The 27,523-nt window shown below is 33.3% G+C and overlaps 5 protein-coding genes and 1 long non-coding RNA gene across 9 annotated transcripts; 2 read left to right on the top strand and 4 right to left on the bottom strand.

The window, feature by feature from the left end:
• The first annotated feature begins 2,063 nt into the window (after positions 1 to 2,063).
• LOC107943917 (protein MIZU-KUSSEI 1) lies at positions 2,064 to 3,379 on the top strand. The gene has a single exon (XM_016877729.2). The coding sequence runs from the start codon at positions 2,329 to 2,331 to the stop codon at positions 3,103 to 3,105; it is 777 nt and encodes a 258-aa protein (XP_016733218.1). The 5' UTR covers positions 2,064 to 2,328; the 3' UTR covers positions 3,106 to 3,379.
• A 407-nt stretch (positions 3,380 to 3,786) lies between these two features.
• LOC107943918 (probable calcium-binding protein CML15) lies at positions 3,787 to 4,862 on the bottom strand. The gene has a single exon (XM_016877731.2). It carries the CDS (start codon positions 4,660 to 4,662, stop codon positions 4,174 to 4,176), a length of 489 nt encoding a protein of 162 aa, XP_016733220.1. The 5' UTR covers positions 4,663 to 4,862; the 3' UTR covers positions 3,787 to 4,173.
• Positions 4,863 to 7,529: 2,667 nt separating this feature from the next.
• Positions 7,530 to 9,012, bottom strand: LOC107943920 (tetraspanin-8). Its single transcript, XM_016877733.2, has 2 exons — positions 8,337 to 9,012; positions 7,530 to 8,065 (listed from the first exon to the last, which is right to left on the bottom strand). Exons 1-2 carry the CDS (start codon positions 8,871 to 8,873, stop codon positions 7,793 to 7,795), a joined length of 810 nt encoding a protein of 269 aa, XP_016733222.1. The 5' UTR covers positions 8,874 to 9,012; the 3' UTR covers positions 7,530 to 7,792.
• A 1,015-nt stretch (positions 9,013 to 10,027) lies between these two features.
• LOC107943921 (plant cysteine oxidase 3) lies at positions 10,028 to 13,665 on the bottom strand. 4 transcript variants are annotated; one of them, XM_016877734.2, is made up of 6 exons: positions 13,301 to 13,663; positions 12,016 to 12,158; positions 11,489 to 11,651; positions 10,599 to 10,799; positions 10,470 to 10,487; positions 10,028 to 10,402 (listed from the first exon to the last, which is right to left on the bottom strand). In XM_016877734.2, exons 1-6 carry the CDS (start codon positions 13,635 to 13,637, stop codon positions 10,281 to 10,283), a joined length of 984 nt encoding a protein of 327 aa, XP_016733223.2. In that variant the 5' UTR covers positions 13,638 to 13,663; the 3' UTR covers positions 10,028 to 10,280. The 4 variants fall into 4 exon arrangements, with proteins under 4 accessions (XP_016733223.2, XP_016733226.1, XP_016733224.2 ...); XM_016877737.2 differs by having other exon boundaries at positions 10,470 to 10,525; positions 13,301 to 13,631; XM_016877735.2 differs by lacking the exon at positions 10,470 to 10,487 and having other exon boundaries at positions 13,301 to 13,665.
• A 937-nt stretch (positions 13,666 to 14,602) lies between these two features.
• LOC107943919 (uncharacterized) lies at positions 14,603 to 18,105 on the bottom strand. Its single transcript, XM_041081567.1, has 4 exons — positions 18,093 to 18,105; positions 15,076 to 15,213; positions 14,944 to 14,998; positions 14,603 to 14,847 (listed from the first exon to the last, which is right to left on the bottom strand). Exons 1-4 carry the CDS (start codon positions 18,103 to 18,105, stop codon positions 14,715 to 14,717), a joined length of 339 nt encoding a protein of 112 aa, XP_040937501.1. The 3' UTR covers positions 14,603 to 14,714.
• A 2,780-nt stretch (positions 18,106 to 20,885) lies between these two features.
• On the top strand, positions 20,886 to 23,756 carry LOC107939817 (uncharacterized). The gene is made up of 3 exons (XR_005904753.1): positions 20,886 to 21,536; positions 21,794 to 21,839; positions 22,498 to 23,756. It is a non-coding gene; the product is annotated as an uncharacterized lncRNA (long non-coding RNA).
• Positions 23,757 to 27,523: the final 3,767 nt, after the last annotated feature.

Raw genomic sequence — 27,523 nt, 5'->3', positions numbered from 1 at the left:
TTTATAAACCACCACCATAACTCTAACACACATTATATATATATATGTATAAAGAGCTAAAAGATTCAATTTAAAATAAATTCGTTTTAGTAAAGTAAAATTAATAGGCAAACATGAAAGATATATCATACTATATATGTTGTCAATACAATAAAAGGGTTTATAAATATATTATATAAAATAACTTGAACATGCCTTGATATTACAAAACATACATAATCTTGCCAAAACATACATAAGTTTTCAATTTGAACAAAAAAACAGGCAGGAAATCAAAAGTGAAAAGCAGTCAACACATAGTGGAAAAGGTCATTCTTCTGTCAGGAATTGGTAACTTTTTTTTTTATTAATTGTAAAATATTTTGCTTTTTATGACTTCTATGATTAAGGTTTTAATAAAATTCTAGGGATCAATCCCCACACAAAATTGTGCACCCAAAAGCAATGATTGGGGAATTTGGGACATCTTCCACCTTTATCATACCCCTAATGTTTTTTCAATTAATAAATTTACCTTTGGCTTTAAATGTATTCATTTATAAATTATAAGCTTATGCAAATTGTCAAAGAACCCTAATTAAAGAAAGAAATGTTTTTTTTTCCATGTGAGAGAGAACTAATAAAAGAAAGAAAAGAAAAAGTCTTAAGCAAAACACCGAAATCTCCCATCGCCTGAAATGATTAAAGAAAGAAATGGGTTTTTTTTTTTTAGATATACTCAAGAAAATTAATTCAATGGAGACGAGATTATTGGGGTTGTAGCTTAGAGGATTAGAGCATGTTCCACCACAATAAAAATTTGTGTACCAATCATTTGATCAAAGTTTTCATTAGCTACTCCACAAATTAAGCACCTAAGGAAATTTAATCAAATAACCTATATTCAACGTTTTTATCACTTAATCATATGAATTAACTTAATTATGATTTTAGCACTTTCCATAATTTGCTTTATATTAAGGAATTCTTTTCTAAAATTATGATAAATTGAAATTAAACCTGAAAATCGAACGATTCTATTGCAACAAGTATATAAATTGTCCTCCGTCACAAGTCCAACAAATTTCATTGTGAATAATATTTCTCATTAAGAAATTGTTTTTTTTTATTGTCCATTTTTCTAAAATTTGAAGGTACGAAAATATGATTAAAGGGAATACTATTGTGAGTTTACTAATTATAAAAAGCTAAGATCCATTCTCTTAAACCTAAAAAGTAAAAGTTTCACTCTAATATAACATTTGGATTAGAAATCTATCACTCTGTTCTTTTTTATAAATATAATAAAAGTAATTAATACGATAAACTCATTACTTCATCAAGAAAATGGATTGGATAAAAAAAAACAAAAGAATATTTTTTTATCAAACATGAAATTCTTGAATTAATAAAAAAATAAACAATCCTTAATATACCTCCATTGAATTGAATAAAAAAAATGGAGAAGCGAGTATAGGTGTTCAAACTTCGGTTAAAAATTGATCTAATTTGATTAATTAGTTGCTTAACCAATCTAGTTCAGTCGCATGTTGGTTAAAGACTTTTTGAAATTTCAGTTAATTGTTGATTCAGTTCAAAATCTAGTAATTAACTGAAATTTAATAAATAATATTATATATTATAATATTAGGCTATTACTAATTCGGTTAATCCAGTCAAATAAATATTATTAATTTATTTTTATATGTTTTATACTTGTTTTAACAAAAAAAATAAAACATATAAATTTTGGTTAACCGACTGAATTAACTGAAATACTTCGATTCGATTAACGGTTAAAAGATTAAAATGTTCGGTTAATTCCAATAATACTAGTTTGATTCAGTTAATCAATCTTTGAAAATTAGAGTGAGTTTGGATGGACAGTGGGATATGGTGCGTTTAGTTTTATTTTTGTCTTACACTATATTATTTAATCTTACCATCACTACTATATTTACATAAATTGTAAGTAAACATAACGTTCATCTAAACTCGCTCTAAATAAAAATTGGTAAGAAGAAAATTAGGTAGAATATAAATTAGTAATAAAGTGAATGAAAGTAATATAAAAAAATTATAAACGTCCTAAATCGGCTGGTGGGGCAGCTTTATGTTTCTTTTGTCAGGATTGTCTTTCACTAAACCAAAGAACTAGAAACAAAGAATTTAATAGCCCCAGAAATTAATATTTGGTTTTTTGGTGCATTACCCCAAGAAATTAAATAATTAATAATAAAAGCATGAACTGTTTTTCACACTGTCTTTTATTCTTTTAAGGAGAGATAGCTACTCTTGCCCCCAGTAATCTTTGTTTTTATCTTCTCCCTTTCATATCTTAAGCCAGGTATGGCAACATCCTCTCAAGACTCTTCCTCTTCCAAGAGACACTTCCATTGGACTAACAAAGTTGCAACCGAAGATACCGAAGCCTCTTCAACAACACCTAATGAGGATGACAAGAATGGAAGATCAGGTATTAAAACCCATGTTTCTTTGTCCACACCAAGGAAGAAAAAGCTTCCGGCTGCTGCTGTTTCCATCGCAAGGCTCCGATCTGCTGTTTCATCTTTTAGGAAGAGCCGTTCGAGCCTTCCTTTTGGCCTCGGGTCACGAGTGATCGGTACTCTTTTTGGTTACAGGCGAGGACACGTTCACTTCGCCTTGCAGAAAGAAGCCGGTTCCCCACCAGCTTTCCTCGTCGAACTGGCGACGCCCATAAGTGGTTTGGTTCGAGAAATGGCGTCCGGGTTGGTCAGGATTGCTCTAGAGTGCGATAAACCCAAAGCAGAAGACAATAATAAAAAGGGTACTACTGTAGTGAGATTGTTAGAAGAGACCACTTGGAGAACTTACTGCAATGGAAAGAAATGTGGGTTTGCTACGAGGAGGGACTGTGGTGACAGAGAATGGAAGATTTTGAAAGCTGTGGAACCAATCTCCACCGGAGCAGGGGTTTTACCGGCCGGGAATGAAGTTGAAGCTGGTCCTGACGGTGGTGAACTTATGTATATGAGGGCTAAATTCGAGAGAATTGTTGGGTCAAGAGATTCAGAAGCTTTCTATATGATGAATCCTGATAGCAATGGAACACCTGAACTTAGTATCTATTTGCTTAGAGTTTGAAAGTTACATTCCCATGGAAGATCTGAGCTTATTTTGCTTTTTTTTAAGGGGTATACATGTGATAATTCGTCTTGCTTTCATTTAGAGCCATGGAAATTGGGGGTTTAATTGTACTAGTGTTTTTTTGTGTTAGTTTAGGTGGGAGGGGTGAAATACATTATAACATGATGATGGTGATGATGGTAGGTGGGGGGTCTTAAAAGCTGTGTATATGTACAGTTTTCTTCTTCAGTCTTTGATCAAGTAAATGAGGCACTGTGCCTAGTGCATGCAATCAGTGACTATCTTTTCCCATTTTGATAAGTAATAGGGCCATTCCACACTTATATAGATACCATCATTTAATTATAAAAAAAATGTGTTGAATACATGATTTCATCTCATAAATTCATTCAAAACTTACAGATCTATCCAACTACTATATATATGGAAGTACCATTACAGAATTGGTCTAAACCCCATTCAAGTTTTTTTTTTCATAAAATCCATCTAAGTTTCAAACATTAAAATTTTAAAAAAATGAAGATAACTTGGGTTTAAATATATTTAAATGTATTTTTTTCTGATTTAAGGTTTGAGAAAAGATTATAAGTATTGTATTAAAATTTTAATTTTTTAATAATTAAATGTATTATACTTAAAATCAAATCCAACCAATATAATAGCTTAAATCGACAACTAAAGATCATAAAATTCGGTTTTTGAGTTTGGATATTCTTGTTAACATTGTGAGTGCCTCTTTGGGTGTGCATTGGCTGCTGTAGGCAAAGCTAGAATACGGCCTTCAATTGTTTGTAAAAGCCCAGTGTCATGTTTAGTAAAACGAGCATACGGGCTGTCCACCTGGGTATTATATAAGGCCTCTCGGCCCAGTAATCCAAACACAATTTATAATTACAGTTCAACTTTTGAAACCAAAACAGCCATCACTACCAAAAGAATATATTTCAGTGGTTGAAATTAGTCACATAAGAACCGTCGTTATGAATGATCCGAGGTTATGATGTTTACACAAAAAGAGAGCAAAAATAATAACCATAGTTAACCTAACTAAAACTTTAGTATTAGTTAAGATGATGATAAAGAAATGCCCAGAAATTCCAAGGCCGACTTTACCATTACAGAAGAAAACTCATTGAAGCTAATGACACCATCCCCATCGGCATCAGCCTCTTTTATCATATCCGTTAACTCTTTATACGTCAACGGATGACCCATTTTCGCCATGCAACCAGCCAGCTCCGCCGCCGTGATATACCCATTTCCGTCACGGTCGAACAACCGAAAAACCTCCGTGAGCTGCTCTTGGTTCACCAGTATCTCATCTTTCATTGTAGGCAATATAGTATTGGCTAGTTCATCGAATTCCACCGCACCGTTGCCGTTGGAATCCATTTTGGCTAACAGCGCATGGATTTGATCACCCGATGGCTTCAGCCCTAGCGATCTCAATAACGCCGCCAGCTCGAGAACGGTGAGGCTTCCGTCGGAATCCATGTCGAACCTCGCGAAAATGTCCTTCAACTGCTTCAGTTGTTCAACTCGTAATGCCACCATTTTTATCCAAATATTTCCTTAAAAAAACAAGACAATATATGTTACTGTCTTTACAATGAAACAATGATTATGGCAACGTCGGTGATGGCTCCGGCCGGCAACAATGTAAGAAGAAGAACAAGGGCATAGACAAATTGTAGTAGCTAAACTATGAAAGAAAATGGTCCTTTTTTAGTATTTTTGGGAGAGAGGGGGGTTTAAATTTTACTTTTGCGGTGACATTAAAAATAGAAACCGTGTCGTCGTCGGTGGATTTATTTAATTTTTTTTTCTTTAATTAGGTACATGTTCATACGAGTTTCACGGAAACCTCGTAGTACGACTAATCTTTTTGGTTTTTTTTTTGGATAAATTTATTTAAGGGATTTTTATTATATTTTATTTATTTATTTATTTCTTAAACAAAACTTCTAGACTCTATGGTACCATATGTTTATAAGTTAAAAAATAATACAATAAATAATCTACTAATTTTGTTTAGAATTAAAAAAATAATTTAAGCGAAATATGAGGAAATAAGCAAAATTACTTAACCTAAAATTTAAATAACAATAAATATTAAATAATTTTTATAACAGATCCTAAAAATTCCGGAAATTATTAGCTTGATTTTAGTGCAAAATTAAAGAAATTACTTAACCTAATTATGGTTATATATTTAATATTAATGAAAGTGAAGCTCAATTTTTTTATATAATTCTCATGGTTATGTGCTGCACTGTCATTGTCGGTACAATATGCTATACAACTAAAACCGGTTGGTTTTGTTTCCAATCATTAACTATTGAATGCAGTCATTCGAAAAAAAAAATGTAGGGTGCCCACAAAGAAATTAAAATAATAATAGTTTTAAATTAATTATTACTCGTAGAATCAAGATTTTTAAGATAAATAAAAGTAGAAAAAAAATTAAAATTTTTAATAACCTGTTAAACAAATGCTAATAGACATCAATAAGGTTGTTTAGTTTAATTTATTTTTTTGAAATATTTAATCTACAATCACAGTTTTATATTTAATTTATTATTTTCATCAAATTAAATAAAAATAATATTGCATTAATGGTAGATTTATTTCTTTTTAGAAATATCACGGCAATAATTGATATTTTTTTCTTTCGTTAGCTTAAATTTAGGAGGTAGATTAACTTCTTAAAAAAAATTAATTATGAAATTAAATCATAAATATGGTCCTATGGATGAGAAATTAAATTGATGTTGAAAATGATACGCGTATACTATAGCTATTACCTATTTGAAAATAATGTTTGAATTATATATATCTACTATGTATGAAATCAAAATAAAAAAAAAGGAGTTAAAATTGTAAATAAAAGAAATTTTAAATAGAAAAATATATTAGATTAAAAATATTAAATGCATTCTAATTATTTATTATGGTGTTTTTATTTTTTTAAGTTAATGTCGAGTTGATTTATAACACCAATTCAATCGTCAACATTATCAATATATACAAACGTGAGTGAAACAATTGTAAAATATTGAAATGTATAAAGGTATTAAAATAAAGGTTTGGTTGAAGTAATAAAAATAAGATTTTATAGATGCATGCTAGTGGCTAGGGGCAAAGTCAGAAAATTTTTTTAGGGGGTGAAATTAAATTGTAATTTTTATGATAATAAAAATGTAATTTTTAAAGGATTAAATCAAAATTTTATCATTTTTAGGGGGTCAAAGTACAATTTTACTTTTACTAATTTAAAATTTTAAAAATTTTAAAGGGCCAAAATGAAGCCCCTGCCAACCCCCTAGATTCGCCCCGGCTAGTGGCATGAATTCAAATATCACAATGTGCGTTTTTTAACTCTATCAGCCTCCCTTGTTAAACAATTCTTTAATTTATTATTTTAAATTACTATAATTTTCTATGAAAATGTATAAATATTGTGAAATTAGTAAAAAAATATACAAAGAAAATGAAATAAATGTTTATTTTGTCGAAATTAGGATGTTCGCCTATAGCAATCATCAATTCTCTCGTTGTGGGTGTTCTCTGAAAAAGATAAATAATTAGTTAAGAAATGTGTTCTATTTTCATAGGCAAGGATGAAATCTTCGATTTCATGATTAAGGCATGAGGAAACAATCTTAACACACCACACTTCATGGTTAATTTTTTTTTAAATTACTTATACAAGAGTATTTTTTTTATAAAGTACTAATCATTATATTTCATATTTATTTAAAATTAACATTGTTTTGCAAATTTTGCCTTAGCTTAATTTGCATTGTTGCTATAGTAACAATTAGGAGGATGTAGCTTTGAAAGTGTTTAAATACATTTTTCCTCTTATTTTAGAATTAGGGAGGGATTTTGGGTAGAAGTAAGCATTATACCCTATTTGTTTTAACAATTATATCATACAAGATGTAGAATAATACAATGATAGCTGTTTACACCATAAGAGATGCAGAAAACTATTAGAATAGATGCAGTTCACATCATAAATGATGCAAAAAGCTACTAGAATGAAGGTTTAAAAGTGTTGAGGTCGAATTTTAGTAGAGTGTAAGCACTATGTTTGTTGTGTATGTTCTAGCTCTTTTTGTCACGATGCCAAGTAAGAGTATTTACAGAGTGACAAATGTCAACTAAAAGTACTGTTGCATTCAACTTGAAGGAACAAAATGAGGCATTCGTTAGGTTGGGAGTGCGACGACTGATGAGTATTGTAAAGAACATTTTCCCATATATTTTTTGTAGATTGTTTGGGTCAGCTTATTATGACGGTATATTCAAGTGAGACACTTTTATAAAAAGATCATATGATTGAATTTTGCCGTATTTTGATTTTGATTCCAAATTAATATTTTTCTACTAAATAATATAAATTAAAGATACAAAAGTTTAACTAAGCTTACATATACACTAGTTCAGTTGACTAGGTAACTCAATCTACTCCATCTTAACTCAACAATGACAGAGCCCAATTCAAATTGTCTCAAACTTAAGCTAAAACAACATAAATATCTCATTTAAGACTTTAATACCTTAAAAAGTTTTATAAAAATAATTTTATAATTTTACAACACAATAAAGACAATTAATCATAAACACTTACAATTTTTTTTCAGAAACATAATAAAAATTAATTATAAAAAACTATTTATTAGCAACAAAAAGAACAACAACCGAGCATGTAAATGAGAATTAAGAAAGCTAAGAGACAGATATTGATTAACGCCAAAGCCTTCCATTCCCTCTTTAGGTTTTCAACCACCCCAACTTTGCATGAATCGCACTCAAAGCACATCTTATCCCCATCATTGCTCCATTTCTTACAGTCCTTGTCTTTCGACGACGGTCCCGATTTCGGCACTTCCCACACTAACTCGTTCTTCTGTGTAAACCCACACACATCCGGCGGCTTACAACACGCCACCTGCCAAAAAAAAAAAACCGGATAATTATAAGTTTAAGAATTTGAATCCCAAGCCGGATAAAAAAAACGCCGAGTATTTTACAAGGGCCGACAATGAATTCCGTTAATAATACAACTTGATGAATTTAATAGATCTTTTAGAAAGACTCAATAATCATAGATCAAACCTATCTAATTTTTATGGTGCAATAATTAATTTGATGTTTGATGGATTCATTACACCAACTTAGTCAGGCTTAAATAATAGAATATATGTAATTATAATGAATACCTGTAAATCATGGAGGCTCTTGTTATAAACCTCGATGTCAGGGACCTGATCCACTAACACCAAGAAGTTAAATTCAAGTTTATATTCGTCGGTGGTACAAAGCCTGGCATCAATGAGACAACTCTTGATCTTTTTCCAGTTATTCTCCTTATTGACTTTATTGGCCAACCAATTGGAAAAATCCATGGGGTTTTTGGGTTCAATGACTTTCTCGCTATCGGCGATGACTTTCCCGACGGCTTGGTTGGTGATCATGAAAACGAAGATGGTGAAAGCGATGACACCGAGTATCAAAAGGAACATGAGGGTCAAATAAATGTACATGCATAAGGTGCTGCTGCATGAGGTTCCCATTATTCCTATAAGGGAAAGGATGAGCAAAAGACCACCCATTACTATTAACGGGGTGGTTAAAACTTTCTCGCAATCGCTGTTACCTTTGATGTTGAGGTAAGCACCAGATATGACGAAACCTATGCCTACTGTTAGCAATACGCAGTTCAGCAACCCTACGAAGCAATTGCAGATACAACCCATTATTTCTTATTTCTTTTTTTTTTTTGCTAGAATATTAATAACAATAATAACATTTGTTGTTGGGTTTTCTTTTTTTTTTTAAAGGTTTTGAAAAGAAAAAAAAAAGTAATCAAATAATGGGTTCTGAATTTGGATTTTGGGTTTTAGATTTTTTTTTTCTTTTTTGTGATTGCTTGGTTTGCTTATAAGAGAAATGGGTAGATGGAGCGAAGAAAAGGGAAAATCTGCGTGCATAATTTATTTTAGCAGTTTTTTCGGTTACGTGAAAAACGGATTTTTTTCTTTTCTTTTCCTTTTTTGTCGGGGTGGGGTTATGATGCTGCCACGTGGCAAATTCACGGAACATGTTCGACAGGCTGAAATTAATGATGTTTATACGTACTAAGCGTTGGAGTTGCTAACGAATTACTTTTAACATTGAAGTATTTTAAGGAGGAGTGTTAAAATTTCGGTTAAAATTGAATTAATTGATAAAATTGATTTAATTCGGTTAAAGGTCAGTTAATGATTTTTTATAAATTTAGTTATCAATTAATTCGGTTGTGAAATCGGGTAATTACTTGAATTAATCGAACTTAATAATTAATAATATAAATTATATCTAGTTTTAATTTGATTAATTCGGTCTTATAAACATTATCAGTTTATTTATTTTTTAAACATTTTATTCTTATTTTAACAAAATATATATATATAAATTTTGGTTAATTCGATTAATCGATCGAATTAATCGAAATATTTCAGTTCGGTTAATTTTTTTTCAAAAAATTTAATTCGGTTAACCGTTAAAGATTAAAAAATTCGGTTAATTTAATTCATACTAGTTCGATTCGAATAACTGTTTGAACATATCTAATTTTTAAGATTGTGATTGTTTATAGGTCAAGATCTTGATTGTTTGAATCAAATCAAATTGATCAATTTTATCAAAAATCGATTAGAATATTAATCGATATTGTACTTGTACGTATTTATAAAATGACACTTTCAAGAAAAATATAAAATCGGCTCAATTATTGTTAAGATAAGATCAAGTTTAATATATTCGATATAAGCGTCCACCATGCAAATGTTCAATTGTTTCTTTCTTTAGAAGATTTTTGAAAATTCACATTCTCGTACCCACAGCATCCAAATATGTGTTGAACAAATACTAGCAAGGAAATTGAAGATCATACAACCTACTGAAAATGTTTGATCATACAATTTTATGGTTACTCTTTTTTTTCTTTTTTCTTTTTTTCAATTACATGTATTGATCAAAGAGAAAAGCCATGTTTAAAGCGCATTGAAAGAGCATATTTCAGATTTGCACGTGATTGAGGCCATGACTTATCTTCTCAAAGCTTTCCCTAGATTCAGGCCAAACAACTGAGCAGCCAACATGATATTTATATATACCAAACCCTAAACCCGAATAGATGGGCCAACATACACACCCGAACGCATATATAGGTCATCTGGTGTTTCTATCTCTGCAAGCCATGCATACTCCTCTTCCTTTCCGTTACTTATCTGAGCTCCATTTCCTGCAGAATCAGTGGAATGGTTCTTTAACAACTTAATTATTTCTGACTGAGAAACGGAAACTTTTACCTTGAGGAAAGTCGTTCCCTTGTAACATGTATGATGACATAAGTCATATGGTTTTCCTGTTGCACAACACCGGGCGAAAAATCGAAGCACAACAAGAATGATATATTAGGAATGGAAAGATTAACTTACCAAAGGCAGAATACGGATAGTCGACATAGTAAGTGCATTTTCGACCTAGATCTTCTCTGTAAGGAGGAGCAAGTACATCAAGCACGGCACAAGGGGTGACTGCTGTAAAACAATGCAGATTGCCCCCAGTTTTCGGGTACAAAATGGAGGTTCCGCATGGTGCAGTTAAAACTTTATCAGCCGCCAATCTTGCTAACCTTACTGGCAAAAAGAAATCCTGTCATAAGTTTCTGCCCTAAAAGGAAACAGAATAATTCCATGTTGACATTAATCAATCTAAAACAACCCAAGCATTATAATTTCAACTAACTTAAAAAAGACAAACTATTTATCCCAAGAAAGAGAAAGAATCCCGAGAAAAATAGGGCTGGTTACAAGTAGAATATCAAGAACTAAAGCCCCCAGTTCTCCCAACTCATTTTTTTCATGAAGTACTTGTGTCCAACAAATTTGACATGGTTGTAGGAATATATGACTTTCCGAGGACCCTCCAAATACACGATAAAACTTAGGAAAACCAAACATTTTGGTTTTGGACACATACCTGAACCCATCACTCATACAACACTCATACCTGAGTAACATAGGCCCAAAAGTTCCATTCTATAGCTCATAATTACATAGTGATAACAACAGGTAGTTGAATGTAATGGCAAGAATTCGGATTAAACTAGTAAAGCTAAACCCGGTGTAGCTTTATATCTCTTCTTTATTATATCATAACTGAGCTATCCAATTGATCAAATTTTTGTATGTTCCATTTCCACTCAGTTAATGAAGGTTGGCAGTCTATATGTGAGCTTTTGACAAAATAACCAAACTAATCAGCTTTCATTGCTAGCATGATGTAATAATAATTGTTATGTAAAGAAAGTACATTAAAACCGAACCTTGAGGGCAACCTGGCTCCTGGCTTTCCTTAATACATGATGGTTCAACCCAGTCATAGGCCTTCACATGCATAGACCCGTAAAGAACTTTGCTCAATACGGTCATCCCGGGATGGTCATGTAATGGAATAACCGAAGAAGTGGGAAAGCAGAATACACACATCTGCATACGACATCATTTGTTCAAAACATGAGTAAAGTACAATAATAATAGAACCTTAGGAGTAATTTTTTGGCCGGATTTTAAATGAACTCTGGTTCACAGCAGCTCAAAAACCGATAATGATGGTGTGTAATAATACCACCAAAAGAGGCCTATGAAAACTCGGAAAAGTGGGTAAAAAACAATTTAAAATTTTATATCTATGTAACTAAGGAGATGTAGACAAATGAACTACAACCTCATGGACATGGAACACAATAGAAGGATGAATATAAGACCTGAAATGGTAAACTTGATCGTATGAGACTCTAAAGAGAGGGGCATGAAATCAAAAGTGGAATAAGATTTATATAGTAAGGCTCACCGTAAAACTATCACATTCATGAATGTCCAAATATGTTATCGGTTGAGCCCATCGAGTTACTCTATTTAGTCCAAAAAATCCATGCCCTCGATCATCATCTGGACTTTCCTCTTTAAGTCCAACATCAGCAGGGCCAAATGTGTCTGTAAAAAATGGCATATATAAGGTTGATGTTAATCAAAATTCCATTCATAAAAAGTTGCAATTCAATCCTCTCTACGTAAGAAGCACATTAAGGCAAGACAATACTCCTTTATTAAGCAGGAGAAACATGTTAAGTATGCCTAAGATCAATCTCGATCATTTTTTCAGAAGTTAATTCCATTAATAGCATAATTCAAAAACCATACATAAAATTTTTTTTTCTCAATTACCCTGTCGTTGCTTTGGGTTAAAATAAGAGAAAACCTAACTTCACAAAGTAAGCTCCATAGAAAGAGTGATAAAAGAACAACCCTGCACTCTAGCATCTTTGTGTAAATTGTAAGCTATACAAAGTTGAACCAATTCTCTAAGCTAGTGAACCACGAATAAATGGTTTTACCATGAACCAATCCTTAATTTTCACAGGTTAAGAATCTCTTAACGGTTACATCTCCATATTCGAATTACAGGGTAAGGTTAAAGTAATGAAACATCGTTATTCGTTATAAACAACAAACATCAAAATCTGATTTAACAAACAATGGCTTAAAGCCATCATAACATAGTAAAATGAATAAGAATCACATCCCTATCACATTATGAACCTCATATAGCGGCACTAGTCCAAAATCTGAACAGATTATCTTTCCCTCTTGAAGACCATCTTATTCACTGTTACTAAACCACATAACCAAGTACTAACAAGGAACATAAATTGAAAGAAAAAAGAACTAAAATATTTTCACAAGATAACTTGGTTTTATCTGAAACAAAACATTAGGCCACAATCTGTCCAAAACTTCTAAAATTATAGTTGATTTAGCTATAAAAAAAAACAACTTAATTTTTTTATTGAAAAAATAATGTGCAGAACTTTACACCAGAAACCAAGCAATAATTTCATCAATTCACATAACAATTTTTTCAAACTCAACAATAAGCCAGTTCAACCACAAATCAGATATTCGTAAAATTAAAAAAAAAATCTAAAACCCTAATCAACCCGAACTTTTACATAAATCACCACATTATACGAAACCCAAATGCAGAATCCATCAAACTTCGACATGCAAAAGCTTTATGAAAATAAACCCCCAAAAAGAAAAAAGAAGAAAAGAAAATAGGTAATAATGAAAAATACCCAGAAGAGAGCAGAGTTTGTGGATTGGTTGAGGAGAAGGAGAAGAAGACAAGCCTGAAGGAGTGAAAGTAGTTTTGCAGAGATCATAAAGAAGCTGCACTTTAGGAGCAGTGGTGTTGTTCATAGCCATATGTAGCTTTTGCTTTGGAATATACAGAGCGGAAAGTGCTTTCTTCTGAAGAAATACCATGGCCTTATCGGTTACTTTTTGGATCTCTGAGAACATTTTTGGTATATTTTGCCTACTTTCTTCTTGTTTTCCCTTATTTTCACAAGAATCACTGCAAATTTGGTGTCTGATTATTTGAACTGGGTTGGACCGGATTATTAACTCCATCCTAAAATTTCATTATAGGTTAAAATATGTTGGGTCAGTGTACTTTTCTTATATTTAAAATTTAGTCTCTGTATTTTTATTTTTAAGAATTTAGTCCTTTTATTTTCTATATTTTAAAATTCAGGTTCTAGTACTGTTATCTTTTTTAAATAAAAAAAGTTACTCACTTAGTAGCAATGTAGTTAAAAAAATAACTAGTTATAATAAATTTAAATTTAATAAAATAATCTTAACAATGTTCAAAGTTAGACTTGAATTTTAAAATCTAAAAAGTAGGATTAAATTTTTATAAATAAAAGTAAAAAGACTAAATTCTAAATTTATAAAGAATACAAGAGTTTATGAAAATTTTAGCCTTTTTATATTATATCTTAATTCGATATTTTAATTTGTTTTTATGTTGAATGAAAGTTTACATTTAAATAATAATAATAAATTGTTTAAAAAATATGTCAATATTAATATTATTAAATTAAACTAAACGTGTACTATTCAAAAGTTAAAGTTCCAATCATTCTAAACAAAACCAAAACATTTTCTATTAAAATTTTCCAACTTAATATGTTTTCTTTTTCTTGTCAATTATATGGAATTTTAAATAAAAAATATTTAATTTTAATTTTTTAAGCAAAGATTAAATTTTAAATTTTATCGACATACAAGTATTGACAGCATAATTTAACCGAAGAATAAATATCCAAACCTGAAAAAATTAAATTGAAAAACCAATCCATTCTCCACCCCATATTTTATGATAAAAAAATAGTATCCAGTTTTTAATAAAAAAAGAGTTCGAACTTGAAAAGGAAAGCAGGTTAAAATATTGGTCAAAATGTGGTGTTAGCCCTTGTACATTTACAGAATTTGAAAATCAATCCTTAAACTTTTAAAGTGAAAATTAAATCTACTTTCTTTTTCAGTTTAGTAATTTACGTAAAAAATTCTCAACTTCACGGTTTTTTTTCTCGTCAATTATATATTTAATTATTATAGAACATGGACAAATTGTACAAAACTTCTAGTATATTTATTTACATACATTACCATCCGTTTGACAAAATGCCAACAATTTTGCCATCAGCCATTCTTCTTGAGTTGAAGCTTGCCATTTGAGATGTTAGTTAAGGTTTCTGGCTCAGAAACTGAACCACCATTGCTGGGATGCTCAAATGCATGAACTGGGTCGGCAAATGATCGAGTGCTAGGCCACCTACACAAAAAATGTTAAAATGGCATATCGGTTTCAGGATTCAGCACCAGACATTCCAAAAGGAATGAAATTGTTGGAAGAAAGTTTATCCTCTACCTGCTCGACAATATAGTCTCGCTATCTATCGTTGCTTTTTCATCAAAAATGTTGCCTGAAAGAATAATGCGGTATGGAGAGGATCATGTGTAAAGTTCAAAGCAGAACAAAATAGGAGGCAGCAATTTATACCTCCATAAAAATTCTTTTTCGAGAAATATTTTGCCATCAACCGACAAGTGTAATCAGTCTCGTATTTCTTGTACTTCTCGATATGTTCCGGATCATCAAGTGTTGTTCCAATAGGGTCGAAAGCGTGTAAATTATTGTACTAAAAAATCACACAAAATTCAATTCCCAGGGAAGAGAGGTGGATCACATGGATCTCTTAAATACCAAGTCTTTCCTTAGTCAGAATATCCCTTCTATAGTAATTTAATAGCACAATTAAATACTACTATTATACCCTCAAATATTGAAAGAAAAATAGGACAAGAAATAACACAAAAGTTTTAACAAGGTTCGGTAAATTATACCTACGTCCTCGGGCACTAACACCAGATGATAACTTTACTATCTTCAAAATATTACAAACAAATAGAATTCCTTAAGAATTCTCAAATGGGAGAAGAAAGAAAACTAAGAGAGAAAGATTGGTTGGGATGGTGTAAATGAGAAATGGTTAGGCCTATTTATAGTTGAGGTTCAGGGACTAACTTGCAAATGGCCTAAAAAATTAGGGACCAGAATTGTAATTATCTCATTCAACTTTAAACAACTTGCCTACCATTTTTTTCTTTCGGTGCCACTTGCACCTCCCATTTTTTTGACTTTTCAACACCCCTTTTAATTTGACTTTTCAACAATCTCCACCTTGAAGATTTGATTAGGATAATCACATCTTCACACACTTCCTTTAACCCCCCAAATTCAATAAAGTTATCTTTTGTAGTGCCTCCAAATGCGCTCTCGAGCGCCATACACCTGAAGGTGCTCAAATTCTCAAGATGTTAATCAAGTTCAAACAATGATTAAACTTGATTGTTGTTACCACCTTGGTCATCATATCTGCGGGATTATCTGCTGTCGGAATCTTCTGAAGTAGAATTTTTCCTTTTTCAAAGACTTCCCGCACAAAGTGATATCTTACATCGATATGCTTGGTTCTTGAATGATAGACTTGATTTTTCGCTAAATGAATAGCGCTCTGATTGTCACAATATAAACTTATGTGACTTTGAACAACTCCTAAGTCTTTCAACAATCCATTAAGCCAAATAGCCTCCTTAACAGCTTCTGTAACTGCCATATATTCTGCCTCTGTAGTAGACACAGCTACTGTAGACTGTAAGGTAGACTTCCAACTCACTAGGGCTTTCGCAAGAGTAAACAGATACCCCGTAGTTGAACGACGTTTATCTAAATCACCAGCAAAGTCAGAATCAACATATCCAACTACAAACTGACCAAGTGCTTCATCCTGTTCAAAAATTAAACCAACATCTATGGTTTTTCGAAGATACCGTAGAATCCATTTCACAGTTTGCAAATGTCCTTTTCCAGGATCATGCATATACCTGCTCACAACTCCAACAACTTGTGAAATGTCAGGCCGCGTACACACCATCGCATACATCAAACTCCCAACTGCATTAGCATATGGGACTTTTGCCATATATTCTCTTTCTTCTTCAGTTTTCGGAGATAATTGAGCACTAAGTTTCAAATGAGAAGCAAGTGGGGTACTTACATGTTTTGTGTTTTCATTTGCACCAAAACATTGTAATACATTTTTCAGATATTGCTTCTGATTCAAACAAAGCTTGCCTCTTTGTCTATCTCTACTTATCTCCATGCCGAGAATCTTCTTGGCCTCACTTAGATCTTTCATCTCGAACTCTTGATTCAACTGAGCCTTCAACTTATCTATCTCTTTTTGGCTCTTCGAAGCGATTAACATATCATCAACATACAAGAGTAGATAAATGAAAAATCCGTCATGCAGCTTCTGCAAATACACACAATTGTCATATTTGCTTCTTGTGTACTTCTACCTTCTCATAAAGCTATCAAATCGCTTGTACCACTGCCTCGGGGATTACTTCAATCCATATAGCGATTTGTTCAGCTTACAAACCTAATTTCTACCACCAGCATCTATGTATCATTTGGGCTGAGTCATATAGATCTCCTCTTCTAACTCACCATCCAAGAAAGCCGTCTTAACATCAAGTTGAGCTAGTTCCAAATTCAACTGTGCTACCAAGGCCAACAAAATTCTAATGGAGGAATGCTTCACAACAGGGGAAAATACATCATTGTAGTCAATTCCCTCCTTCTGAGCGTAGCCTTTAGCTACTAATCTTGCCTTGTAGCGAATATCCTTCTTGCTAGGAGATCCATCTTTCTTTGCGAATACCCACTTGCATCCGATTGCCCTTTTACCTTTCGGTAATTGCACCAACTCCCAAGTATTGTTCTTTAGGAGAGACTGCATTTCTTCATCCATGGCGCTTTTCCATTTATCACTTTCTAAGCTTTGCATTGCTTCTTGATAAGTGATAGGAATATCATCAACAACGGGAAGGGCGTAGGCCACCATATCAGTAAATCGAGCAGGTTTACGAATTTATCTCCGTGGCCTTGCAACTGCAACTGGTTCTGGTGTACTTAGTGGTTCTTGGGTCAGAACCTCTTCAACCTCTAATTCCTCCATTGTAGCTGGAGAATTAGACTTATTAACTGGGCAAATCCCCATCTGCTCAAACTCCACCTGTTTTGGAGTACACTCCACCTGTTGTGGAGTATTGCTCGTCTGAATATCTTTATCTGCTACCTTTTTCAATGTGGCAGATTCATCAAAGGTAACATCTCTGCTACAGATCATTTTCTTTGTGCTTAAGCACCAAAGACGAAATCCCTTCACTCCAGAAGTGATTCCCATAAAGAGAGCTTTCTTTGCCCTCGGATCTAACTTTGACTCCTTCACATGATAATATGCAGTGGATCCAAACACATGTAAGGAATCATAATCTGTAGCCGGTTTTCCAGACCATACCTCCATAGGAGTTTTTCTTTCTAATGCAGATGATGGCAAACGATTAACAAGATGGCCAGCGTATGTCACAGCCTCAGCCCAAAATTGCTTGCCCAACCCAGCATTGGACAACATACATCGAACTTTCTCCAGCAATGTTTAATTCATATGCCCTGCCAATCCATTCTGCTGTGGTGTATCCCTAACTGTGAAGTGTCGAACAATACCATACTCTTGGCACACATCGAAGAACGGATCACTTTTATATTCCCCTCCATTGTCCGTCCTAAGCCGCTTGATTTTCTTGCCAGTCTGGTTTTCGATCATAGTTTTCCATTTAAGAAAAACTCTAAGCACTTCATCCTTAGTTCTCATGGTATACACCCAAACTCTTCTGGAAAAGTCATCAACAAAAGTAACAAAGTAGTGTTTTCCTCCCAATGAAGGTGTCTTAGAAGGCCCCCACACATCTGAGTGAACATATTCCAAAATACCTTTTGTATTATGGATAGCAGTACCGAATTTCACTCTCTTTTGCTTTCCCAGAACACAATGCTCGCAAAATTTTAATTTGCAAGCCTTTGCACCTTTCAACAATCCTTGCTTTGCCAGAATTTGCAAGGATTTTTCGCTGACATGTCCCAACTTCATATGCCACAACTGCATTGAGTCCAATTCTTTGTTATCGGAAGCTGTAGCGACTGCTCCAATAACTGTACTACCTTGGTAGTAATACAAGTTATTTTTCCTGATGCCCTTCAATATCACAAGTGCGCCAGATGTCACTTTCAAAATCCCATCTCTCATAGTAACAACTGAACCATTGGATTCCAAGGCTCCCAATGAGATGAGATTTTTCTTCAAACTGGGCACGTACCGAACATCAGTCAGAACTCTGGTTGATCCATCTTGATTCTTTAATTGGATTGAACCTATCCCAACAGTTTTACAGGCATTGTCATTGCCCATATAAACAACTCATCCATTTAGTTCTACTAAATCAGAGAACCACTCCCGGTTAGGGGACATATGATAGGTACAACCCGAATCCAATATCCACTCATCTGAATGGAACGACGATGATGATGCAACCAGTGATAGTTCAGAGTCACTAGTATCATGCTTTGCAACACAAGCATCTACAGCAGCTTTTCCCTTATTCTTCAGCTTTGGACAATTTTTCTTCCAGTGGCCTTTCTCATGACAAAAGGCACATTCATCTTTCTCGAGTCTGGACTTTGACTTTGATCTCCCCTTCTGAGTTTTCTTCCGAGTGTATGAACGATCTCGGACTACTAAAGCTTCTGTATTTCTGATTGAGTTTTTCTGTTTGTCCTTCTTTTTCTGTTCATAACTGTATAAGGCCGCACAGACTTCGCTCAGAGATATATCACTCCTGCCATGAAGTAGAATAGTTTCTAGGAACTCAAACTCCTCAGGAAGTGACCCCAACAGCATCAAAGCTAAATCTTCATCTTTGAATGTCTCATCCATATTTAGCAAATCAGTGATTAACTGATTAAATTTGGTGATGTAATCATTCATTGTGGTACTTGGGACGTAAGTGAAGCGAAACCGTCTTTTCTTCAAGTGGAGCTTATTTTGACTATTTTTCTTCAAAAATTTTTCTTCAAGTGCCACCCACAACTTATTTGCAGAAGTCTCCTTTGAAAAAGCATACCTCTGCTCTCGAGAAAGGCATGATCGAATTGTGCCACATGCCAACCGATTGATCGCCTTCCAATCTTTCTCCTGTACATCATCTGGTTTCTCTTCATCAATGGCAATGTCTAGACCCTATTGAAAAAGGGCATCTAGAACATCACTTTGCCACATACCAAAATGGCCCGTGCCATCAAAGATCTCCACGGCCAGTCTTGCATTTGCAATTGTCGGTCTTGTCCACATGGACGATGTTGAAGCTCCTACATCGACCGTTTTCTCCATAATCTTTCAATATACCTAAGGAAATCTTTTCTGATGTGGAAGATCAGTTCAAACTGCAACCACAGAGCATACTACGATTAACCTTCGGCTCTTGATACCACTTGTTGTTCCAATAGGGTCGGAAGCGTGTAAATTATTGTACTAAAAAATCACACAAAGTTCAATTCCCAGGGAAGAGAGGTGGATCACATGGATCTCTTAAATACCAAGTCTTTCCTTAGTCAGAATATCCCTTCTATAGTAATTTAATAGCACAATTAAATACTACTATTATACCCTCAAATATTGAAAGAAAAATAGGACAAGAAATAACACAAAAGTTTTAACAAGGTTCGGTAAATTATACCTACGTCCTCGGGCACTAACACTAGATGATAACTTTACTATCTTCAAAATATTACAAACAAATAGAATTCCTTAAGAATTCTCAAATGGGAGAAGAAAGAAAACTAAGAGAGAAAGATTGGTTGGGATGGTGTAAATGAGAAATGGTTAGGCCTATTTATAGTTGAGGTTCAGGGACTAACTTGCAAATGGCCTAAAAAATTAGGGACCAGAATTGTAATTATCCCATTCAACTTTAAACAACTTGCCTACCATTTTTTTCTTTCGGTGCCACTTGCACCTCCCATTTTTTTGACTTTTCAACACCCCTTTTAATTTGACTTTTCAACATCAAGAACCCTAACAAAAATGGGAGAATATCAAAATGGAATCACTCTAAGAAAATATTCGTGATGTAGCATTTAACTCGCAATGAAACAAATATTAATCCCTGAGCAACACATCATACAAGTGTGTGTGTTGAACAAGGGTTTATATCTAACATCGATATGTTTCTTTGTTTTCTTAGAGGGTTCTTAGAATGTCATATCTCCATATTTACATCTAAAAAAGTGTCAAACACAAGTACTTCAAAAAAGTAATGAACCATAGCAACATAGTCCACAACTGCAAATCAGATCAGGATTTACACATCCAAAAGACCATGACTCAGCAATATCATCGACCTCTAATATAAATATACCAGCAATACATAGTTTAAAGAAAAGATGCTCCTATAACACTACTAATCAGTACTACATACAAATGAAAACCTTGTTTAAGCAAAATAAGAACTCATAAACAGAAACAGCGATATGACTGATATTAGAACAATACGAACTAGCATTTACCGGAAAAGAGAACAAATGTTTTTACTCTGGAAATTTAGCTCCAATTTCAAGAATTACTAGGTGATGGTGAACTAATCCGAGGTTCGTAAAGGACGTTGTTTTACCAGTTTGTTTATCCCCAGGAATTATCAAACCAATAGAGGCAAGTGCAAGTCTTGTTTGAAGAAGTTCATAAACACAAACACTGTGTTTGGTTCAGTGTAATCTCTAATCATTACGCCCCGATTACGCGCCTATTCTATTACTGGTCTATTCCAGCGTTTGGTTCACTGTAATAGGCATTACACGGCTATTACAATACGGATCTAAGCCCTCAAAATCTCCGATTTTCTATTCCCTTCCCAAATCTCAGATTCCCTATTACGTCCGGCTTCCATTCCCAAGTCTCTGTTTTACCCTCCCTCCCTCTCCTTTTTCTGTCCCCATCTTTTCTCCTCCCATTTCCCACTGCTTCATTTTTTCTCTCGGAGCACGTCTGGTTTTTGAATCTTGAGGTATGAATCAACGTTTGGTTAAAATGTTTATGATTTGCTTGTTTAAAGTTTTCTAGATCTTTTTCTATATCTATAGTTTCTGCTACTTCTATTTCTTTATTTTTCTTTTTGGTGCTAAATACCCGCTCGAATTATTTTCTGATTTGGAATTAGGGTGTTTTCCGATTATAATCTTTACTATTCTGAAATCTTACTAATGCTATATCGGTTACCCACAATTTGTTCGTAACGAAAAACATGGTTGGTATTTTTTCCAGATTTTCTGTTGGCAGGTCTGCCCATCGACGCTCCAAGAGTGCCTTTGTAAGTTTCTTTTCTTCATTTTTTTCCTGTTTCTCTTTTTTAGAAGTTTATTTGGGTGGATTCTGTAACATTCAAATCTGAATATTTGGGTTTTTATTTCCCTTTTGGATTAGTTCATTGATGTTTCATTGTTGATTGGGTTTTTGAATTTTAAATTTTGTTTAGTTTCTTGTTCCTTATTGCTTTGATTTGGTCGAAATATCCCTTTTGTTTTATGTGTTGGAATTGGTTGATTTACTTTGGAGATATCATGTCATTATGGTAGAAAGAATTGTCTATAAAAATTATATATTGTTTTGTTTATGGTAATAAAAATCAATTTTTCATTCCTTGCTCCAATTCGAACAACTTTTCAGCAACTTTAGCTCCAATATCCAGTGCATTAAAAGTTTTACAGGAACTGAGTAATGAACTCCAGATTCCAGCATCTGGTTCATCAGGCATTTCATTTACATGTCGACCTCACCCTATGTTTATTTATTTTTATTTGTTTTAGGGTAGCATAGATAGTCAATCTTGGTTTCAGTTGAATATTTTAACTTCAAAAAACAGATTTAATGTTGGAATTATTAAATGATTAAATTCAACAAACAAGTATCCTCTTTATTGATTTTTGCTGTCTCTCAACACTTAATCGATTTCCCTTTTATCATTACAGGTTCTTTCTTCCAACACTTCTTCATCGCAGTCGTCCCCGATTTGCTCATTACAGGTTAGTTTTCCATTGGTATTTATGGTTTTGTTTGTATGTTTGTATTGCTCATTACAGCCTTTGTATTGCTCATTACTTGTTTCTCGATGGCACAGTATTTGATATTTAGCTTTGTAAACTTGTAGTCATTAAGGAGGAGTAAAATAACATTTGAATGTTCATTGTCACGTGAAAATTCATTTCTTATGTATTTATATGTACTGTTTCTGTTTGAAGCTTTCCCTGCACCGGGTAGATAAATGAGTCACTTTTAAATGCTTTATGCTATTGTTCATGATTTCTATGCTATGCTATACAACTAAATGATGTTTATTTTTACTGATATTCTTTACTGTGTAAATTTTGAATATATTAATTGAGCCCATATACTAATCTTCTTATTAGTATTTATTTTCATGCATAATTTGATGTTTGTTAACTTGGTCGCAGTAGTCTCTGTGTTATTTTAGAGAAATTACATTTTAAGTTGATCTTTTATCAGCAGAAAAGTTTCCCCTGCTTCTATTTTGATGCTAATTCATTTCTATTTTAAACTAACTAAAGAAAGAGTCATGTTGTAGTTTTGGAAGTCCCACAGTATGGAGTTAAGCGAAAATTCCATTAATGCTCCTTACCTATTTAGTATCTTGAGGATTCTGCTATGGTACTAGATAGTTGATAGGCTGCTGATGTTCTCCAATTTACGTCTATGCAATTAGATGTTACTAATAATTTAGCTTTGGTAAGCAAGTTAATATTACCAATAACGTTTTCTGCTTCCAGTAGGCCTTATTTACTAGTTTATAGATATTTTCTGATTTATCATATATAATAAATTTGTAAAGGTTTCCCTCTCCCTTTTTTTATTTGTTATTGTAACCTAAAAAGAAGGCATTATGATTTACTTAGCCCTTTAACTTTACAAAAAAAAAATCATTTTAGCCCTACATTTAATCTTTCACATCTTTTAGTCATTGAATTTGCGTGGTTGGACAAATCATCTCAAAATGGAGGGAATAAATAATGTCTATTAACTTTGCTCATATAGTATTTATTTCAGCAATCCACTTTTAATTAATTGAATAAAAAAATAATAATAAGAAAACTAATTTTATGGTGGGTTTATAATTATAAAAGAGATGCCAATGCTTGACTAAGATGCAGAAATAAGACCAGTACATTTGTTATTGAACCCATTACAGTTGCTTAATACGAAGATTGATCTCAAATTTGGTAGCAATATGTTATTAATGTTAGTGCCATAAAAAAAAGCTCTCAAAGTTATTATTTTAAGTAAGATTTGAAAGTGATGCATAATTGATATTATCAAACCAATCAAATTAAAAATAATATATAATTAATTTATCCAATTGAAAACAATATAAGCTCAAAAAGAAATTCAAATTACAATGAAATAAAAAGATCAAATAATATTTTGTGAAAAGAATGATATCGAAGAAGCAAAGAGTCTTTGATACATTTGGAAAATGTATTCATAATTTCCTAGTGTTTGTTTTAGTAAAATGAGTTGAGTCAACGAGAAAACATGCGTTTGTTCGTAAGCATCATTTTACTCTTCACTATCATGTTGATGGAAACACATTCATAAAAAAAAAACAATCACCTCTCTCTCATTTGCATTCTCAAGCTTTGTACAGATTCTTAAGCTTCTCATTTGCTTGAATCTTTTTATTTTCGGTTGCCTGAAATAAGAATGAAAACCAGTACAGTGCTAATATTTACTAAAAATCACAAAAACCTTTTAAGACAAAAACCTATTTCCTTTTCAACTCAGCAACTCGGTTCTTTTCCATCATACACATATCAAAATATGCACCACAGCCACACTGTGTCTCATCTCATCCAAAGTACTAAAATATTGATTGCAATCAAGGTAAGAAGTCGCCATTACCATCTCCTTTAGGTTTCGACACCTGTTTAATTTCCTAGGGTGGCGTCATTTGCAATTTTTATTTCCTAGGCTGGGATAAAACACCCACTTCCTTTATCATTATACATAATTATAAAAGATATTTGTCGATGTATGCTTGCTGTAAGTAGAACAAATATTAGCCTCTTTCCATGTATGCTTGCTATAAGTAGAACAAATATGATATGAATTATTATAAGGTATAATATCTTTTCTTTTATTATTGTTTGGGTGATTGATAAATAAATGAAATTAAAGTTGCAACGATATCATTTAATAGATACTTTTTTGCTTCGTGTGTTCTAAATTTGCAGTAATGGCTCGTCTGCCTTTAATTGCACAAAATGTGAAGCGTAAAAGAATTGGTATTGCTGTGACAATATGGTTGGAAATCTGTAGAATCGCAATTTGGTTCTTATTTAGAATGGGTGCCAGCCTTAGCCTACATAGACCAAGGATTAGGTCCTATATCATAGATTTTTATGCAAAACGGGATTATGTGAAGAGGCTTGTATATGCTAGTGACGAGACCTGTATTGAACAAGTTAGGATGAATAGAGCTGCCTTTTTTAAACTATGTGAGATGTTAGAATCGATAGGGGGATTGAAGTCGACAAGGTTCATGCTTGTTGACGAGCAAGTAGCAATGTTTTTACATATCATCTCCCATCACCTGAAAAATCGAGTTATCAAGCATCACTTTAGAAGGTCCGGGGAAACTGTTAGCAGAGTATTTCATAGTGTTTTAAATGCTGTCATACGCTTACAAGATGTGTTGTTTAAAAAGCCGGAGCCAATTACAGCCGATTCTTCTGACGCAAAGTGGAAATGGTTTAAGGTATTGGACTGAGTTTTATATATAGCTTCAACAACATTTACTTGATTTAGATTTAAATTAGTATTCTAACTCAAGGTTTTATATCATGTGATATAGAATTGCTTAGGTGCTCTTGACGGAACCCATATCAAGATTAGGGTTCCAACAGTTGATAAACCTAGATATCGAACGCGAAAAGGTGACATAGCAACAAATATGCTAGGTGTTTGTACACCTGAGATGCAATTTGTTTATGTTCTTCCTGGTTGGGAAGGTTCAGTTGCCGATGGACGGGTTCTTCGAGATGCCATTAGTAGAATACATGGATTAAAAGTTCATCATGGTAAAGTGTATAGTTAGAGGACTTTGAATTATTCATTAAGATCAAACTTTGTGTGCTGAATTAATCATTTTAAAAAAAAATTATTTTATAGGTTGTTATTATCTAGTTGATGCTGGATACACAAATTGTGAGGGATTTCTTGCACCATTTAGAGGACAGCGATATCATTTGAACGAGTGGCGTCAGGGTTATCAGCCAAGTTCTCCGCAAGAGTTTTTTAATATGAAACATGCCTCAGCACGTAATGTCATTGAAAGATGCTTTGGCTTATTAAAACTTAGATGGGGAATACTTAGGAGTCCATCGTTCTATCCTGTAAGGGTGCACAATAGAATTATTATTGCATGTTGTTTGCTCCATAATTTTATTCGAACCCATATGAGTAGTGATCCCATTGAAGCGGAGGTGGGAGAAGGATTACCTACAATTAATGTGGTGGATGACGATGAACCGAATATCACAAATATTCATCCATCGGATGCTTGGGCTACTTGGAGGATGGAACTAGCCAACCAAATGTTCGATGAATGGCAAGCATCTAGAAATTAGTTTGTGAAACTTTTGTGAAACTTTTGTATTGATTTTTGTATTGTACTAAACTACAGAAATTATAATATAATTTCTTCTAATTCAGCATGTGTTATAATTTTAAATTTTTTGTGCTATGGAACTTTTGATTCATGATATTCAACTTAATTACTTAGATTTTATAAAGTGTTGACCTTTTGAATCATGATATTAAAATAGTATTTAATATAATTTGTTTTTTTTTTGTTCTTAAGATCATTATGTCAGGTGTTCCAGAATCTAATGCTCAAGCTTCTCGAGGAAGCAAAAGAAAATGGGTTCCCGAGGAAGATGCAGCATTAGTTTCCAGCATGGTAGACCTGCACAATGTTGGAACATTTAATGCTGATACCGGGTTCAAAGCCGGTTATTTGAACGAGTTGGAAAGAATGCTACAAACGATTTTACCAAATGCAATGTTGAAGGCGAAACCTAATATTGAATCAAGGATTAGGTTACTTAAAAGGGAGTGGTCAATCGTCTACGACATGCTTAATGGCCAAAACAATAGCGGTTTTGGTTGGGACGAGCATAGGCAGCTCGTTGTTGCTGAAGATGCGGTTTGGGAGTCCTATTTAAAGGTAAGATTATTTCAAGTCTTTATTATATTATTTTTACCAAACTTACGACTAATATGATTTCCTCATTTTTTTAGAGTCACAAAGAAGCCGCCCAATTCAGATTTCGTACTTTCCCTTACTATGACCAGCTTACTACCATATACGCAAGAGATCGAGCAACTGGGAGAGATGCTCAAACAGCTGCTGATGTTCTTGAAGAAATACATGCTGATGATGAACGTACTACAGATATGAATGAAGAGAGAAACACATTCTATGACTGCGAAGCTGATGTCTCTTTAGATGACATAGATGTTTCTGGTACGGATCCGCGAGGAGATCGAGACCAAGGGGGTTCCTCATCTTCAAACAAGAGAAAGAAGAAATCTGATGCTCGTGATAATGTGTTTTCTTCATTTAATGAGGCTGCCACTTTGTTCGGGGAGAAAATCCAGGCCGTTGGCGATCAAATCAGTAGGAGTTTTGCCTCCGAGGTGGTAGTTCAGCAGAAGTCAGAACAACATATGGAAAAGAGAGCTTCAAATTTATATTCAGCCTTATGGTCAATTGAAGGTTTAACCGACGATCAGCGGTATGATGCATTGAGTAAAATTCCCGACCATCCAACTCAAATGATCGTTTTCTTTAGTTTACCTTCAGTTGCCCGATTGGAATGGGTTAGGAGATTTCTTTCTTACCATTAAATATCAATGTTCAAACTTTTTGATGTTGTAAAACTATAAAACATATGGATTTTAATGTACAATTTCATTTTC

The sequence above is a fragment of the Gossypium hirsutum genome, chromosome A11 (genome assembly GCF_007990345.1).
Source record: "Gossypium hirsutum isolate 1008001.06 chromosome A11, Gossypium_hirsutum_v2.1, whole genome shotgun sequence".
NCBI lineage: Eukaryota > Viridiplantae > Streptophyta > Magnoliopsida > Malvales > Malvaceae > Gossypium > Gossypium hirsutum.
The sequence above is the reverse complement of the archived record's forward strand: the minus strand, read 5'-3'. Positions and strand labels throughout refer to the sequence as shown.